Below are 20,052 nucleotides of genomic sequence, written 5' to 3'. Positions count from 1 at the left end.
TGAAATTTAACTGACCCAGCTTGTGAAAATTTACATAATAAAGGAATCGTTCCTTGAAGAAAATGTTCCATCCTGGTTACTACTTGCCAAATATCCTGTAGGGAAACAGGTCTATCTTGATCAAATGTTCCCTTCTGGCCAAAGTTAGAAGGAATCTGGACAGCCTCTAGAACAGGGGCTCTCTCAAGATTCTCCACTATCCTCTGTCCAGATAATCCTCCCCAAACACTTGAAGAAAGGGAATTGGCATTAACTTCTACAGGCGTGCTGGTTCCTAAAGACAAAGTTATAGCAGGCTTAATCCACAATAGGACATTACCTCATCCTATGACTTTCTAATTTCCTCAGGAGTGGCATCACTTGGCAGTCCTATTTGTGATTTATAAAACCCAACTTTAGAAAGCTGGTATATTTGCACTATGTGTATATTGCTAGGGCCTATGGTTTGGGTATGATGTTTGCGGGCTTGGGCAGGACTAAAATCTACCAGGTCAATATTCAGCCCCCTAACTTGGTAACTCTGCTTATTATCCCTCCAGTTTAGAATTAAATGGTGATTGCAACTTCTGTGGCTCATTAGTGGCATTCACATATGTATTTGCAAAACAGCTAACATATCTTTTTATGTGCCGACACTAACATGTGTAAGTTGGTATTTCAGAACTTACAAGTGTAAGTAACTGTGTTTCTCCTGTTGATTTGCAAAACAGATGCTCCTGATGCATGTGCTGTCAAATACTTGTTCATTTGTGCACATCCTGTTATAAAATACTATGGGAATTAACCACATCCCAACCTGGACATATGAGTTTTGATTTCCACAGTCAATCTAAATGGGCCACATATGTATAATACGGATACATTAAACAGTGAAGCCATGAAAGATTTTTCCCCTCAATGAAGGCCACCCCCCCCCCCCCAAAATGGGAAATGAAGGACGTTAACAGTCTCCTTAATTGAAACGTATATTTTTATAACAGCTGCACTCACTTCAGAACAGATGTAAAAACCGACAGAGAAATCGTTGTGGCTATACTGTATCTCCTGGATTCTATATAAGTGTGCAGGGCCAATTTACGTGTGCTGCTTGATTAACGAACTAATTAAGTGATAATTGGCAAATAACCAATTATCATCAATAATTGGAATTTATGTGTGCTTCTTTTTAGGTATATTCTTAGGTAAATTCCAATGTACATAGCTGAAAAGGAGGCATGGCCATGGGAGGAGTGTGGGCATATCAGTGTTGTCAATCACATTTACGTGTGTTGTTAGAGAATTCAGGGGAGCACACATACATTTAGGCGTAGGCATTTACACCAGGTTTTCAGTGGCATAAATGGCCATGCCTAAATACACTCGTTCCCCCAGCCTATGTGCTATTCTATAAACTGCGTTTTACTGTATACTCAGTTTACAGAATAGTGCTAGGTGTGTTATTCCAATGCGCCTACATTTTGGATGCCATTTACAGAATCTAGCTCTATGTGTATTTCTCATTAAAATGGCCGAACAGCAAAACAAAAAAGTACCAGGAGCCTTCAAAAAAGGGGATAAGAATTTTAATCAAATGTATAGATGAAACAATCCTAGAATGGATCCGACACGGTCCGTGTTTCGGCGCACAGCGCCTGCGTCAGGGGTCACAAAGTGTAGCAGAAAAACGTGTGGCTGTGGGCTGGAAGCAATATGCTGCACCACCGTGTTATCCCTTCGTACAATGTCAAACGGAGACATACTTTCACGAAACAACTGCTTCGTGAGAGTATCTCTCCGTTTGTCATTGTACAAAGGGATAACACGGTGGTGCAGCATATTGCTTCCAGCCCACAGCCGCACGTTTTTCTGCTACACTTCGTGACCCCTGACGCAGGCGCTGTGCGCCGAAACACGGACCATGTCGGGTCTGTTCTAGGATTGTTTCATCTATACATTCGATTAAAATTCTTATCCCCTTTTTTGAAGGCTCCTGGTACTTTTTTGTTTTGCTGTTCGGACTTTTTGTTTGTACTTTGCTCCCTCTCTTTGCTATACATCATCGTAAAATGGGAAATACATATATAAGTTTTCATTCCATGCTAACCATGGCCCCTGTGAATCTCTGTGTCCTAAGCATCTACACATGTACAATCGTAGCTTTCTAAGATCGCAATTTACACTTATAGTTGGTCTATATGCAGTGTGTTGAACAAAAGAAAGATTTGTTGAATAAAAGTATGAAAAATGCGGAGTGGAAGGCTCCATGATTACAACAAGCTGGTTTAACACTAACCCTCCTGAGGCATGAGAAATTTGACGGACATTAAACATTAGCCAAAGGCAGGCTCCAGAAAGTCTGTGGACTAAAAAGTAGGGGGGTAATAGAAAGCAGATGTTCTGCACATGATTAACAGTTTGTGGTATTCTGAGACTTGCACAGGAATGTTGTATGAGAGAATTAGTCAGAGGCCCGGTATAAAACTAGAGGGAAAACAAGGAGGAAGCAAGCATTTTGAATTTCTCTTTGTCTGTCTATAGCATTGCTTTAAGCACTCTGATTTCTCTCTCTGCTGTACATTGCTTTGTTTTTAATCATTCATTCTGACTTGTATATTGCTTATCAAGAAATGCTTCCTGACTACCCCTATTGATGGTAATCAGTAATTTAGTTTGTACACTAAACAAATGAGTAAACTTTTTATATTAAATATCGTCTAGCCTTCTCTACAAAAGTGGCGGCATTCTTTTCTTCAAAGTGGCGAGCCAGCCAGGAGTAGGCCGCAAACGGAAAAGAGAAGGCGAGACGAAGAACAAATTAAGTGTGTGTTGTTAATGAAGTTTTTTACAGGATTTTGAGAGAGCAAGCGTTGTTTAAGCCTAATTTCTGTGCTCCACTGATGTGGGATTGATCAAACTGCTGAACTGGACATATAGGCTACGACTCCTGGGCTTGCTAAAGAGAAATAAGAAGACGCGTGAGTAAGCTTACACTGTGGCCTTATATATTTGTTTAGTTTTGTAGTTTTCTGTTTTGTATATTTTCTTGGTTTAGGTGCAGTAGTATATTTTTGTAGATTGTGGCTTTATAGGAGAAATTGTAATAGTCAGAATACAATGAAAGGGAAAGGGGCAGATAAGAAAGAAAAGCCTCCTGTGTATGCTATGTATTTAGATTTAGATAGTTCAAAAAAATGCTCCCCTTTGCAGCATGTCATAGAATTATTCCCATTAGAAAAAAAACAGATTGAAAAAATACATGAGAAATGGTATGATGCAAAAGATTCTTTTTTGAGCTGGTCTCAGTATGGATCGTTTGAAAAAATACAGCAAGAGCGGGAAAAGCAACCTTTTGTTCAGCCTGAAGGTTGAGGAATGACATCTGTTTTTGATTTCTCGGGTGTCTGGCTTGGCTTCAGGAAGAACTGAAATTGTTTTTGTTCCTTTTAAAAGATTGTTTTAGATTAGATTTAAATAAGTTCTTTGTCTTATAGGGAATTCTGATCTCTGTTTATTTTAAAATATGTGTTACTCTGTTTAATTAATAAGTTCTAGTTCTCTATGTGAAATGTTTTTGCAATTTAACTTTCTTTGACTCTTTTTTAAGTGAGATTCCTGCAGTGTTAAGAGATCATCTGGCTTAAATTAGTCACAGTCCTAGCTAGCTCTGTGTGTAGGGCTAATAGGGAAAGAGGTGATTTAAAATCTCTAATAACCTCTGAACAATATGATTTGTCAGCAATATGGTTACTATGCTTCAGAATGTTATCAGAATGCAGGAATGCCCCAAGTACAAATGCAGACGCAGCAAGGATTGATGCCACAAGTAATAGGGATGCCTGTGAGTGCCCCGCAGACTGCAATACAGCAGCCAGCGACGCAATCACAGGGACCAGGGGCTGCAGTACAGAGACAGGGTACTGTAAATGCTTTTCCAACTTGGCAGAATGCTCCAGACCAATGCTATTGACTGGAAGCAGACCAGTGTCAGGAAGAGGGAATGATTTTCAGATTAGACACAAGGGAACCCTTTATTACATTGACAATTGGCAAATATGGAACTCCTGTGAGATTTTTGATAGATACAGGGTCGAGTACCTCTGTGTTGTGTGCAAAACCGCAGGGAGTTAAGCTTTCAAATCAGTATAGAACAACAGTGGGATTTACGGGGATAGAACAAAGAAAAAGGCTAACAGAACCGATTCTGGTGCGATTGGAATGCCAACCGCACGGTTCAAGGGAGGCTGTGGTACCCTTCTTAGTGGCACCTGATTGCCCAGTAAATTTGTGTGGTAGAGACTTATTGTCTCAATTAGGATTGTGTTTAAATTTTGGAAATAAAGGCTGTTTTGGGAATGTTAAATTACTGCAGACAATGGATACCAAATTATACACAAAAAGTAATGAGACTTTATAAACATTTGAAACTGCCCGCAGCCACACCAAAGAATACATTAATTGTATTGGAAGAGCAGGATAAGATAATATTGGCTAAGATTGTGAGGGATTTGTTATCCCCAGGACCGTTAGCAGTAATAGATATCCAATCACCTGTGCATCTATGGGTAAAAGACATGGGAAATAGTTGGGCAGCTATGATTAATCAAAACAATGAAGTAAATGCACCAGTAGCTTTTTTGTCAGGCTCTTTTAATCATGTGGAAAAGGGAATGAAAGAAATACCAAAGTTACTGACAGCTATAGTGGCTGCAGTAGGTAAATGGAGAGCACAAATGCCTTTTGTTCCTATTGTAATACATACCAACCACACGATTAAAACACTGTTGAGCCCTAGCCAGACTGCATTGACAGCCACTAGATTTGGAAAATATCAAGCAGTACTTTTAGGACAAGATATAAGAATAATACCATTAACTAAAGAACAGAGAAATAAGATAGATCTGCTTTTTCCTGTCAATCTAGAGGGTGAGATCGATACTATAGAAATCCCTACATTTCACTGTCTTACTTTTGAACCCTTATCTGATGGATTAATATGGTTTACAGATGGAGCTTGTGAAAGGACTGTTGCAGGCTTTGCCTGCGTGCAGGTGGATGAGAATCTAAGAAAGATAATGCAAGTACAATATAAAACCCCTCCTGACCATACTGCACAGCATGCTGAACTTTTAGCCGTTATTACGGCCTTACAACACACTGATATGACTCAAAATGTTACTATATATACTGATAGTGGTTACGTTGCAAGTTCACTACAGTATCATATATTAAAATGGCAGCGTAGGGGGATGATAACCAGTGCAGGTAAAAATTTACAACATTACACATATTGGAAATTGCTGTTTGAAATTTTGGCAAGAAGAGAACGTGAAGGTAGAAAAACTGCAGTTGTGTGGACCCCGGCCCACACTGAAAAGTCAACCTTTGAGGCACTAGGTAATGCAATGGCTGATGCAGCAGCAACGGAGGTGGTTAAGCAAAGTGAAAAGATTTTGTATAATACTAGACAGACACAGGAAGGGCCACTTACGAATGTAGATAAGATTGAAATGTGGCAGCCAGAGGGACAGGAAAGTGAAAAATGGTTGAAGAGAGGATGTATGAAATTGGGAAGTGAATGGTTTAATGCAGAAGAAGGATTACCTTGTATGCCAATGAGCCAGGCGATTAAGGTATTGGCTGAGTGGCATGCAACCATGCATTGGAATAAAGATACAATGAAACAACAGTTTGAGCAAAGATTTTGGACTTTGAAAATTGATAACTTGATTCAACAGGTTGTGCAGAATTGCATGGTATGTAATATTAACATACCTAAACGAGGTCCTAAAATATCGCCTGGGACACTTCCAATACCAGAAGGCCCAGCAAAAGAATGGTATATTGATTTTACCGATATGATTGTTCCAGTACAGGGAAAAAGGTATTTGTTAGTTTGGGTGGATGCTTTCTCAAGGTGGGTAGAAGCATTTCCATGTAAAAGGGAGACAGCACATGAGGTGGTACAATGTCTGATAACTCATATTATGCCAAGCCATGGGTGTCCGTCTAGAATAATTTCTGATAACGGGACGCATTTTAATAACAGTGTTTTGAAAGAAATGGCAATGATTATGGGTTTAACACACAGAAAAGTATCAGTGTATCGCCCCACCTCCAATGGTTTGGTGGAACGCTACAATGATATTTTAAAAACTAAATTGAGAGTATTACTGAAGGCTTTAAACAAGGAAACAGCAGGTAAACCATATACCTGGCTTGATTTGTTACCATTAGCTTTGATGGTTATAAGGGCCCAACCTAATGGGCGTACTAAATTGACCCCATTCCAAATTCAGACAGGACGTCATTTCTTCCCGATGCAGACAGCAAGTACTGATAGCACAGCTCAGTACTGGCAAAAGCTACAACCTATGTTGAACCTGACAAGTGATATGATCCGAACAAATGTAGTATCACAGGCAGGAACTACTAATGATGTTTGTGCTTTTAAAGTAGGTGACCTAGTGCTACGAAAGAACTTTACACATAAAACATGGAAGGATCCTGTGTATGTAGGACCTTTTGCTATCACGGCCCTTACTCAGACCTCTGCCCGTCTGGAAGGTCATACTTCTTGGATACATTTAGCAGATATTCGACGAATTAATAACATTGAAATGGACAAAGAATAAACAAACATCATGTCCCTAAACATGATGGTATTGGGATGTTGTTGTTTGTTAATGGACAATGAACACATATGATAATAGACTTGTTGCAGCGGCCAAAATGTTGAATTTGACTGATTGTATCATATGTGCCCACATCCTTGTCCTTGCCAGCTATGATATATGGGACTACAATGATAAAATTGAGTGGGCACCATGACTGTGATCCCAATAATACCTATGTAAGGGATGATGAAAACCTTCATTGGACAAATGAGACTATTTATAAGCAAGCCTTGCTTATGGACAAGTATCCACAGACATCATGTTGGTGTCTGATGAATAGTATGACAACTGAACACATTCCCCCGATAAAGTGCACTTACACGCAGAATGTTGTAACAACTGATTCAATGAATGTTATGCTTTTAATTTGTGTAATTGTTAATGCCACATCAGCTAATGAAAAGTAAGAATGAATGACAGTGTACTTCCCTTTGATGAAGCTCACTGTCCTATAAATTATATACCTCAAGAGATATAAATTTTGTACCCTAGTACAATTAAATCTGTTTAATGCAACATGTATTAGCATGTTTGCAAAGATGTGCCAGGATGTTTTTAAAATAACAATGATAACTGAAATTCAGAATAAATAGAACTTTAATATGTCAGCCAAAAATATTGAAAAAGCGTGCAGAAACTGAATGCCACAAACAAGGGGGGAGGAAATTTAGAAGGGAGGTAAGGATACAGACTGAAGCTAAAACAGATGTTTGAGTCCTGGAATACCCGGCCTCAAAAGGGAGGATTTGTTGAACAAAAGAAAGATTTGTTGAATAAAAGTATGAAAAATGCGGAGTGGAAGGCTCCATGATTACAACAAGCTGGTTTAACACTAACCCTCCTGAGGCATGAGAAATTTGACGGACATTAAACATTAGCCAAAGGCAGGCTCCAGAAAGTCTGTGGACTAAAAAGTAGGGGGGTAATAGAAAGCAGATGTTCTGCACATGATTAACAGTTTGTGGTATTCTGAGACTTGCACAGGAATGTTGTATGAGAGAATTAGTCAGAGGCCCGGTATAAAACTAGAGGGAAAACAAGGAGGAAGCAAGCATTTTGAATTTCTCTTTGTCTGTCTATAGCATTGCTTTAAGCACTCTGATTTCTCTCTCTGCTGTACATTGCTTTGTTTTTAATCATTCATTCTGACTTGTATATTGCTTATCAAGAAATGCTTCCTGACTACCCCTATTGATGGTAATCAGTAATTTAGTTTGTACACTAAACAAATGAGTAAACTTTTTATATTAAATATCGTCTAGCCTTCTCTACAAAAGTGGCGGCATTCTTTTCTTCAAGTGGTGTGTTGGTAAATGTTTAACAACAGGCTCTCTCCCCGGTCCACCTCTGTGCCCCCCGCCCACCTCTGTGCCCCCCCCCCCAAATTGCAGAGCTGGCTATAGCCGGGCAGAGAGCCTGAGGGGGGGGGGGTGGCAATGCATTACTCTCGCCAGGAAAAAAAAAAATTTAATGCTCCCAGGTTCCAATCTAATTCATGTTTAATGTGGGATAAAATGCCATAGATAAGTAAATAAATATAAACTTTTAACGTTGAGAACCTGATTCTCATAACATGATGTCTGTTTTAGAAGCCCTTTACCAGGAAAAAAAAATCTCTGCAGTATACCCAAAATGACACAAACCAAATTAGCATACAGACCATGAATTAGGAGAACAGACAGTCTTGCCAACTCTGAAAAACAATGTGTTATCAAAATCTCAGAACCTAACAAAAACAGATCCCTATTCAGACACTTGGCCTTACAGTCATACATACAGAATAGAGATAGCCCCTATTCAAATTCTTCAAAAATTAACCTGAAATCCTAAGAAGTTAGACTCTGCATGCAGCACAATACCTGAAAAACAGAAAGAAACATGTTGCTATACACTGCAAAATATGATAGCAGATGTAAATTCTCAAAGTGGACATATTCCAAACACTAAAATGAAAATAAATTTTTCTACCTTTGTTGACAGGTGACTTTGTTTTTCTGATCATGCTGTCTCAGAATCTGATTCTGCTGCTCTCTATCTGTCCCTTGACTCCGTTTCCAGGGGTTCCTTTCCATTTATTTATTTTCTTTCCTCCTTTCTTCTTCATTTCTGGTCCTCCACAGACTTGACTGTCCAGTGGATCCTGCTTCTTCCTATTTTCTCCATCCATGTGCAGTTTTTCTCCTCTCTTCCTTTTCCCTCATCTCATCTTCTTCCTCTCTCTTCCCTCCATGTCCAGCATTTCTTCTCACTCCCTTCTCTCTCTATCCATGTCCAGCATTTCTCCTTTCTCCCCTCCATTCACGTTCATCTCACTTCCTCTCTCTTCCCTCCCCTCCATCCATGTCCAGCACTTCTTCTCTCTCTCCCTTCCCCTCCATCCACGTGCATCTCCTTCCTGTCTTCCCTCCCCTCCATCCATGACCAGAATTTCTCCTGCCCTCCCCTCCATCCATGTCCTGAAACTGTCCTCTCTCCCCTGCCCTCCCCTCCATGTCCAGCAATTTCTCCTCTCTCCCTGGGCCCTGCCTTCCCATCCACATCCATCGATGGCTTCGATGCTCCTCTCTCCCATGCCCTCCCGCTCCCACGTCCACCTGCTACTCCACCCAACATCCCTCTTTTTGCTCCTGCCGCCCTGGGGGGGGTTTAAATCTTTGTTTTACCTCCATCGCAGCTGCCGCAATGAAAGTCTGTCTCTAGCCTTCCCTTCATTTCCTGTCAGTGTCCCGCCCTCACGGAAAAAGGAAATGACGTCAGAAGAAGGCGAGACACTGACGGGAATGAAGGGAAGACTAGAGACGGGCTTTCACTGCGACTGCTGTGACGGAGGTAAATCAAAGATTTAAACCCCCCAGAGCGGCGGGAGGTGAGGTAAGCATGGATTGTGGCGCCCTCCTGCCATGCTTACCTCACTTACCGCCGGGTTGCGCCGCCCCTAGGAGCCAGGTCACCTGCCAGAACAACCGGCTCGCAAGAGCTTTAAAAATTTAACAACCAGCTCACTGATTAAATAAACTTAGAGCCAAGCTTTTTCAAAATAGGAATAATAGCAACAATTACATATATATAATGTTTTATTTAAAAAATTTAATAAATTAAAGAAATTAAAGGGAACCAAGAAACACAACTATTAAAAAAAAGAAGCAAATTAACATTTTTAAGTCTGTAGGCAGTATTGCTGATTTGAAATCTGTTCATAATGCACTAAGTTGACCATTTTTGTCTTCTTTGGTCTGAAAGTTTTTATTATCTACTAGTAAAAAAAGGTCCGTTTCTGACACAAATGAAACGGGCGCTAGCAAGGTTTTCCTCGGAGTGCGTATGTTTGAGAGAGTGTATGTGAGAGTGACTGTCCAGCTTATAATCGAACGAGAAAAACGCCCAAGTTCCGACCTAAATCGGGAGATGGGCGTTTTTCTCACAAAAACAAATAAAGCGGTATAATCGAAAGCCGAACTTTGGACGCTTTCAACTGCACTCCGTCGCGGATGCGGACAAAGTGGACGGGGGCGTGTCGGAGGCGTGGTGAAGGCGGAACTGGGGCGTGGTTATCACCCGAACAGAGATGGGCGCCTTTCGCCGATAATGGATGCGTTTGTAGCTAGAATTTAGGGCACTTTTCCTGGACCCTGTTTTTTCACGAATAAGGCCCCCAAAAGTGCCCTAAATGACCAGATGACCCCCAGAGGGAGTCGGGGATGACCTCCCCTGACTCCCCCAGTGGTCACTAACCCCCTCCCACCACAAAAAAATGATGTTTCACAACTTTTTACTTTCACCCTCAAATGTCATACCCTCCTCCCAAGCAGCAGTATGCAGGTCCCTGGAGCAGTTGTTAGGGGGTGCAGTGGACGTCAGGCAGGTGGACCCAGGCCCATCCCCCCCTACCTGTTACAATTGTGCTGCTTAATGCTTAGTCGTCCAACCCCCCCAAACCCACTGTACCCACATGTAGGTGCCCCCCTTCACCCCTTAGGGCTATAGTAATGGTGTAGACTTGTGGGCAGTGGGTTTTGAGGGGGATTTGGGGGGCTCAACACCCAAGGGAAGGGTGCTGTGCACCTGGGAGCTCTTTTACCTTTTTTTTTGTTTTTGTAAAAGTGCCCCCTAGGGTGCCCGGTTGGTGTCCTGGCATGTGAGGGGGACCAGTGCACTATGAATCCTGGCCCCTCCCACGAACAAATGCCTTGGATGTATTCGTTTTTGAGCTGGGCGATTTCATTTTCCATTATCGCTGAAAAGCAAAAACGCCCAGCTCACACCTTGGCGAATAAAACATGGGCGTCTATTTTTTTTGGAAAATACGGTTCACTCTGCCCCTTCACGGACCCGTTCTCGGAGATTAACGCCCATGGAGATAGGCGTTTCTGGTCGATTATGCCCCTCTGTGTGTGTGAGAGAGAGTGAATGTGCGAGTGTGTGTGTGTGTGTGTGTGTGTGAGAGAGAGAGTGAGTCTGGGTGTGAGTGTGTCTGTGAGAATGTGTGTGTGAGAATGAGAGTGTGTGCAAGTGCGTATGTGAGACAGTGTGAGAAAGAGAGAGAGAGAGAGAGAGAGAGAGTGTGTTTCACACAGATACAGTGTGTGTGAGACACAGACTCTCTGTGAGACTGAGTGTATGAGACCAAGAGAGTGTGTGAGTGACTGTGTGGCACATAGAGAGTGAATGTGATACAGTGTGAGACATAGTGTGTGAGAGTGAGAGAAAGACATTGACTGTGAGAGAGAGAGAGTGTGTGTGTGTGACAGAGATACCTCCGCCCCCTCTGGTGTCAGGCCCCCCCTCCCTCCCTCTCTCTGGTGTCAGGCCCCCCCACTCTCTCTGGTGTCTGAGCGTTACTGTGCAGGATGCTGAGCTTTGGCTGTGCTTCAAGGAACTGACCAATCCTATTTAATAGAATGCACCTCCAACATTCTGAAGCCGAGAAACCTCGTGTGGTAGGTCACTTCTGCTTGTGACGAACCCGGAAGTACGTGATGTCAATTCAGGAGATGGATACGGAGAGCAGGAATGCCTCAGCCATGCAGTCAGCTTCAGAATGTTGGAGGTGCGTTTTATTATATAGCATGTTTGCTGGCCTAAAGGATATTATCCTATATAATAATTTGCACCTCCAACGTTCTACGTCTGGATGGATGGGTTCGTAACGTCCATTCCCACTCATTGCCCCACCCTCGTGTCAAAACGTAATTACGTCAGAGGGCGGAATAAAAGTGAGGGAAGGGAAAGCTGGAGGCGAGCTGACGTCAGGAGGGATGTTACGAACGGAATGGAAGCCAGCGCCAGCCAGCCAGAGAACGTTCAGGTACATATTGAGGGGAGGAGAGAATCACGGGACATCGAGGGGAGGGGAGGAGGGAAGGAAGGGAAGGGGAGGGCAGGGAAGAGGAGAATTGATGGATGGGATGGGAGGACAGTAGAGGAGAGAACCGCGGGACACGGATGGAAGGGCAGGGAAGAGGAGAATCGCTGGACATAGAGGGGAGGGCAGGGGAGAGAGAAAAAAAAGCTTACAGGACAGCCTACCTAGGGCCCTTTTCATTGTTGAGGAAACGGGCATGGTTCCACTAGTTTATATCTAATTTTAAGTTGTAAACATTGAGGGATACAATTTAATATTCCACTGAGAAAAATGGCCTACCCTCTGTTTTCTGCCCAATAATCAATTCCTAATCCACAGAAGGACATGTGGGAAGAAGACAATACCCCCTTGAGGGCTGCCCTCCCAAAGGCATCATCATCTGCCATCATTGATGCAGTTTACCCAGAGCTCTACCAAGGGCTGTGCCCTTCAATATCTTCAAGGCAAGTTAACTTCATTGTACTACTACTGCCTCAGTAAGCGTAGCAGATCTCTGAATTTAAAGCATAAATATCATTTTTAAAGCAAAAATTCTCCATGCTGCCTGCCTGCCCCTCTCCCCCTCCCCTCCCACTCCACAAATTATAACTAATATAATTTGTGGAGTGGGAGGGGAGAGGGGCAGGCAGGCAGCATGGAGAATTTTTGTTTTCAGTACACATAGTTCAACTGCAACTTTGTTTGGAAGTAGTATGGAATGTAATATTTAAGCCCCATTCTCAATTAACCATGATATTTTCTACTTTCTTTGTGAACAAAAGAAGTGCCCTGCTCCAGCTGCTGCTAGTCACAAAGGGAAGTCACCAGAACATTTCATTCTCAGACTGACCAGTCTGATCTGCAGAACCTTCCCTGAAGTTAAGACAAACAAGAGCAGATGCAGGAATTAGGAAATATCTGCTTTAGTCTTGCCTGTTCAAAGCTTAAACTCAAGGTCATAAAGTTACAGGTATTACACCTATGACCTTGAGTTTAAGCTTTGAACAAGCAAAACTGATGTGGATTCCAATTAGTGGTATTATTGCCTGTTATGCAATTTTGGTGATCCAACAGGAAGTTCATCACAATGACCTGGTATTTTGTTTTTTTGTAACTGCCTCTTTAGCAACCAATAAGATATATAAGGCATTATCTTCCATTTGATTGTAATACAATTTCTTTTCCTGCCCTTTTATTGGTAATCAGTTCATTTATAATGCAAACCCATAGACTAGTATTAAGTTTTATAATGTAATGTGTTACTCTTAAACCTAGCGTGTGGACAGTTGGTTGTAGATAGAGAGCTGCACGGGAACGGGGTTCGCAGGAATCCCGCGGAACTCACGGGATTCCCACGGGGACGGAAGCAGTTCTGCTGGGCATAAAATTTAGCGAAATGTGTATTAGGGTTATAAACCGTTTATTTGTTCAGCAATCCTGCAAAGATGCACTCCATCTTTCAGCTCCTATTTCCTTTGCATCTTGTGCCACACGGGGGTGGGGGGGGCCCCAACTGATAGTCTGCAGGGGGGCGCCAGAGACCCTTGGCACGTCCCTGCTTCAGGTCAGTTTTTATGTACGTGCCCAGGTATTTAACAGAGTGTACAGCCTCCTTCAGGGGGAAATCAGCCCACTAATTACCAATATTTAAGTGGATTGGCAAAGCCTCAAACTTATCGACATTTAGTTTAAGACCACAAAGCCTGCCAAAGTCTGAAAACATCTGGAGTACAAGTGGTAGTGTCCACCTCAGGTCAGTCACAACTAGCATAATATCATCTGAAAAAGCCATCCCTGTCTTGTATCTCGCGCCAGAGGAAAAACCTCTTATGATAGTCCATTCACTAAAACGGCTGCTGTAGGGTTAGTGTATAATGTTTGTAGGGCCTGAAGAAAAAAGCCATCTATACCATAGTGACCCAGGAAAGAAAACAAAAATGACCACTGTATCCTCTCAAAAGCCTTTTCAGAATCAAAACAAATTGCCAAGGCAGGGATGGACAATTAAGCACACTATTCCAGAGCCAAAATTAAGCATCGTGCATTTACCCCAGCATGTTGACCCTTCACAAAACCAACCTGATCTTGTCCAACCAGCTTAGGTACATACACAACCAATCTATCTGCCAAAACAACTTAAGATCCACATTTATAAGAGAGATAGGTCTATAGGATTCTGGCAACAGAGTGTCTTTGAAACAAAAAAAAGTGAGGAAAAACCAAGTGAGGATACAAAAAAACACTTTATTGTATTAAAATACGACCCGACAAGGCAATGTTTCGGTCCTAAGGCCTGCCTCAGGGGTCTTGAACAATCTAAACTCCGGTATGCCCAGAATGCGCAAATTGCTGCGTCTGACCCGATTCTCGAGGTCGTCCACTTTATTGTTCAGGGCCTCCACGGTGACTTGAAGTTTTTTCATGTTCTGCTGTGCCGGGGTATTCTCATCCTCGAGGTCTGACATCCGCTGCTCGAGCTCCCCTGTCCGATGGATCATGTCTGCCAGACGAGACTCAAAATCAGCGATTTGTGTAGAAATCTTTTCTAGCCGCGGTTCCAAGGCCTTTGTCACTGCCTCCATCACCACCTCCGTCAGCTGCGACAGTTGTTCCACTGTGAAGGCCTGCCCGCTCCGCTGTGAGGCCCGCTCCTCATTGGCTTCCGCCCCCCGCGGTTTTTCTTTTTCTTTTTTGGAGCCTCTTACTGGCATCGTTTTCGATGGGGTTTCAATGAATCTGTCCATGGACACTTCACTGAGTAAGTAATGAGTTGCGTTCTTGCAGACAGGTAGTTTTGCTGAGGTTTTTTGGCGATATCGGGTGTTGGGGCCTCGGAGAGTAGAGATACGCGTCTTGCTCTCTCAGTGCATCACGTGACCCTCCTAAATCATTTATAAATACATTAAAAAGCAGCAGTCCAGACTTGGCTGAGACACTCCCTCCCCCTCCACAGCAGGCCGAGTCACTTCGCAAGTTGGTCAAGAAGCAGAAAATGTGTTGAAAGTTCTTGGCCAGGGACACTTACAACACTTTTGATGTGTCATCCAGGATCTCTGCTCAGAGTATAGCAATGCGCAGACTTTCACAGCTGCGTGTTTCTGACTTGGAACATTCTGTTCAGCAGAGGTTGGTGAATGTTCCATGCCAGGGAGATAACCTTTTTGGAGAGAAGGTTGCAGAGGAGGTTGCAGACCAAATCAAAAAACTTACTGATACCATCTCTTCTCTCTCCCACTGGGCACCTTCTGTATCTATCTCCTCAGCTAGGAGGACTTTTGACAAACCAAGGAGGAGTGCCTATTACTATCAGAGGCATAAATACAACCCTTCAGCTCACCAGTCTGCTCAGGCTTAACTCCAGCGCACTCGTTCACGTCAACAGTGTGGGCCAAAGGCCCTGCTGCTCCCCAGTCAAAGCAAGGGATAAGCTTTTGACTGGCTCCAGCAAAGCATAGCTGCAGTAAGTGTCCATCCCAGACGACTTGCCAGTTGGGGGAAGACTGAAGTTTTCCATGAAAGGTGGTCCCATATAACCTCCGACCAGTGAGTTCTTTAAATAGTCCATCTCACATATACACTCAGTTGGTATCTAGAACCTCCAAATTGTCCATCAAGAGCTCCGCACAGACAGGTACTTGCAGAGAAACTCTCAGCCCGTCTGAAGGCCCATGAAGTCAAGCCCATTCCACCAGGGGAGGAAGGGTGGGGATTCTATTCCAGGTACTTCCTTGTGCACAAGAAGACAGGGGGGATGCAGCCCATCCTAGACCTAAGGACCCTGAACAAATTCCTAGTCCGAGAAAAATTCAGGATGGTTTTCCTGGGCACCCTTCTCCCAATGATTCAAAAAAATGATTGGCTATGCTCTCTGGACAAAGGATGCATATACTCATATCCCAATACTTCCAGCCCACCGGAGGTATCTTCGATTTCAGCTGAGAACACATCACTTTCAGTACCACGTGTTGCATTTTGGCTTCGTTTCAGCTCCCAGGGTCTTCACCAAATGTCTTGCAGTAGTTGCAGCATCGCTACACAGACTGTGTTCCCATATCTTGACAATTGGCTGGTAAGAACACCTCTTCAGATGGTGTTCTGGAGTCCATGTGGATGACTATTTGAGTGCTTGAGCTACTAGGCTTTGTTTTAAACTACCCCAAGTCCCATCTTCACCTTGTCCAGTGATTGGTGTTCATAGGAGCCCTGCTCGACACAGAAGGTTCGAGCCTACCTTCCGGAGATGAGAGCAGATGCTCTTGTAATGCTCGCTTCTAAAGTTTGAGCCTCTCAGTAGGTCACAGCTTGGCAGATGTTTTTTTTGTATTTATAATCATTTAAATTTTTACAAGCGATAAAACAACTTGCCAGAAATACAGAGAAGGTAATATATAGGAATTATTTCAATCAGGTAATTCTATTCTCTTCCTTAGACCACTAAATAGGGAGAGTGATACATGACAAGGAGATCAATTAAACAGTAAACAGAAAAAAAAACATGGTATTAACCTGTTTATCCCCCAGATATTACTCATCTAATTCATTATTCCACATTAATCATCTGGTTGGCTTCTTCAAGCACAGCTTGGCAGATGTTGAGATCGTTGGGCCACATGGCTTCCACACATCTTCACATGAGATCAGCTCAAAGGGCCCTGGCTTCTCAGTGGTATCAAGCCACAGGGAGCCTGGGAGATGTCATCCAAGTGTCCCCAGAACTTGTACGCTCCCTTCAGTGGTGGACCATTTGATCCAATTTGACTCTGAGACTTCCATTCCAAATTCCTCAGCCACAAAAGGTGCTGACGACAGATGCATTTCTCCTGGGATGGGGGGCTCATAGGCTTCAGACCCAAGGTGTTTGGTTCACCCAGGAAGCGAATCTTCAGATCAATCTCCTCGAGCTCCAGGCGATCTGGAATGCTCTAAAGGCTTTCAGAGATTGGCTGTCTCATCAAATTATACTCATGCGAACATACAATCAGGTTGCAGTGTATTACACCAACAAGCAGGGGGACATTGGATCATGCTCTCTGTTGCAGGAAGCCATCCAAATGTGGCATTGGGCTCGCCAACATGGCATGTTCCTTCGAGTCACTTATCTGGCAGAGAAAAACAATACCCTGGTGGATCTTTTTTCCATGCAGATCAACTACAAAGTCCCTCAGTTCTGCTCCAGTCTTCAGGCCCATGACAGACTAGTGTCATAATGCCTTCCTCCTCAAATGAGGGACAGGTCTTCTGTAAACGTATCCTCCCATACTTCTAGTGGGGAAGACTTTGTTAAAACTGAAGAAAGACTGCAGAACCATGATTCTGATCGCGCCGTACTGGCCATGGCAGACATGGTTCCTTCTTCTTCCGGAGTTATCCTCCGAAGACCCATAGAGATTGGAGTGTTTTCCAACCCTCATCACACACAACAAGGGGGTCTCTTCTACATCCCAACCTCCAGTCTCTGGCTCTCACAACTTGGATTTTGAGAGCCTAGAATTTGCTTCCTTGGGTCTTTCGGAGGGTGTCTCTCTGGTCTTGCTGGCCAGGAAAGACTCCATTAAGAGGTGCTATTCTTTCAAATGGAGGAGATTTGCTGTCTAGTGTGAGAGCAATGCCATAGATCCCCTTGTTTGCCCTACACAGACCCTGCTTGAATATTTTCCACACCTATCTGAGTCTGGTCTCAAGACTAACTCCGTAAGAGCTCATCTTAGTTCAATTAGTGCTTATATCAATGTGTAGAAGGTAAGCCCATGTCTGGACAGCCTCTAGTTGTTCGACTCATGAGAGGTTTGCTTTTGTCAAAGCCCCCTGTCAAACCTTCACCAGTGTCATGGTACCTCAACGTCGTTCTCACCCAGCTGATGAAAGCTCCTTTTGAGCCACTGAATTCCTGCCGTCTGACCTGGAAGGTCATTTTCTTGGTGGCTTGTAGAGTCAGTGAGCTTCAGGCCTTAGTGGTGGATGCACCTCGTACTAAGTTTCATCACAAAAGAGTAGTCCTTTGCACTCACTCTAAGTTCCTGAGGAAGGTTGTGTCGGAGTTTCATCTGAACCAGTCAATTGTCTTGCCATCATTCTTTCCCCGACCTCATGCACATCCTGGTGACAGCAGATTGCACATCTTGGATTGCAAGAGAGCCCTGGCCTACTACATGAAGCAGACCAGGCCCTACAGACAGTCCACCCAATGTTTTATTTCTTTTGAGCCCAGCAAGATGGGGGTCACCATCAGGAAATGCACTATTTCTAATTGGCTGGCAGATTGCATTTCCTTCACTTATTCCCAGGCTGGACTGGCCCTAGAGGGTCATGTCACAGCTGATAATGTCAGAGCCATGGTCAGCCTTCATTGAAGAAATTTGCAAGGCTGCAATGTGGTCTTCAGTCCACACATTCACATCACACTACTGCCTTGAGCAGGATACCCGATGCGACTGTCAGTTTGGGCAGACAGTGTTGCAGAATCTGTTTGGGGTCTAGAATCTAACTCCACCCCCCAAGACCCGTTTTATTTTCCTCCAGGCTTCACTCTCATTCAGGTTGTATATAGTTTCAGGTTAATCTCTGTTGTGTCCTCGCCGTTGCAAGGCCCAATTGACCAATGTTTGTTGTTTTTGGTGAGCCTGGATGCTAGGGATTCCTGACGTGTGAGAATTTATAAGCCTACTTATCCTCGTAGAAAGTGAAGTTTTCTCCAAGGACAGCAGTCTTTATATTCTCACAATCCCTCCCACCTCCCCTTGGAGTTGTCTCCTTTATTAGTTTTACTTTTATTTTTGCTGTAGTATAAAACTAAGGAGACTGCATTCTCGCGTTGGGTGGGAAGGCACCCATGCATACACGGTGGATCGTGGCTCATGCTCCTTAAAGCTCTGCTTATGCTTTTTATAAGTCCCAGACCAGGCAACGCAGGTCAGCATCACCCACTTGTGAGAATATAAAGCCTGCTGTTCTTGGAGAATACCTGCTACAGGTAAGTATTTTCACTTTTTTGACCCTTCCCAAGGGGAAAGTACTTAATATTTGTTTTTACAGGTTTGAGATATGAAGATGCAGACTTTTATAGTTTATTTCCTGCCCATTGTGAGTGATAACTGTTTCTCGTTAATGTTTTCTTTTTCTCAGGTGCTAGTTTTGTTGGCTTCCTAGATGTGGACTAAATAGAAACAAGTTTTTTTTTCTTTTGTATTTGCCTTAGTATGATTCTGATTATTTTCTTGATTTTGTGAATAGAATATATTGCAAAGAATACACAGGTATACAGGGTATGATTTTATATGCAAAATGTTCATAAACCTTAGAGAGTACCATACCTTAAAGTTTTTGAGGTAGGTGGCCAACTAGTATGTGTTCTTGAGTTTAGGGTGCAACCTCCTTTAACTGACTGCATGAATGTTACAGAAGTTATTCCTTTCCATGTTTATTTTTCACAGGTTACCTGATGCTGGGCCTCATTGCAATGCTGGTAGTTCTGGAAACTTTTTGTGAGCTTCATGAACTGAAAACTTTTAGAAAAATGTTTTATGTGAAAAAGAACAAGGAAGATGACCAAGAACACATCATGGAACATGACCAGCTATCCTTCTCTTCAATATCTGACCAAGCAGCTTCCATGAAAGAATACCAGAAACTCAATGAACCGTTTGTTTCTGTTCAACCAGTAGTAGCTTATTATGCCACAGATGGCTGTCCAAATAATTAGCCTTATTTACAAGTATCATGAAATTTAAGTACAGTATTGTAAGTTTAGTATACTGTAGACCTGATATAACGTTGATGATAAGGTCCAAAATATTTGATTGCATTATAAGTGAATCTGCATTATGTCAGGTCAACAATGTAATATGTAATAAAAAAAAGTATGAGTCTAATACTTGACTACATTATAAGTGATCCTGCTTTATATCGCACCACATTATATGGGGTCTACAATGTAGCTCTATCAGTCACAGATATAGGTGGTATCTTATTAGCTTGCAATAGGGACCAACAAAATAGATACAGTAATATATGAGTTTCTGATCGCTCTCACGGGTCCATTCCTTAGATAAAATATCATTA

The 20,052-nt window shown here is 42.9% G+C and overlaps 1 protein-coding gene across 1 annotated transcript in view; it reads left to right on the top strand.

Annotated features, from left to right (window-relative positions):
• The window catches only part of KCNK1 (potassium two pore domain channel subfamily K member 1), a 176,118-nt gene extending 156,425 nt beyond the window's left edge, over positions 1-19,693 (top strand). The window contains exon 3 of the mRNA XM_030198127.1: positions 19,425-19,693. Within this exon, the coding sequence (XP_030053987.1) occupies positions 19,425-19,693 (269 nt within the window). The remainder of the gene's footprint in view (positions 1-19,424) is intronic.
• The last annotated feature ends 359 nt before the right edge of the window (positions 19,694-20,052 follow it).

Source organism: Microcaecilia unicolor, chromosome 3 (genome assembly GCF_901765095.1).
Source record: "Microcaecilia unicolor chromosome 3, aMicUni1.1, whole genome shotgun sequence".
In the NCBI taxonomy this organism is placed as follows: domain Eukaryota; kingdom Metazoa; phylum Chordata; class Amphibia; order Gymnophiona; family Siphonopidae; genus Microcaecilia; species Microcaecilia unicolor.
Note: the sequence above shows the minus strand (reverse complement) of the source record. Positions and strands in the feature narration are given on the sequence as shown.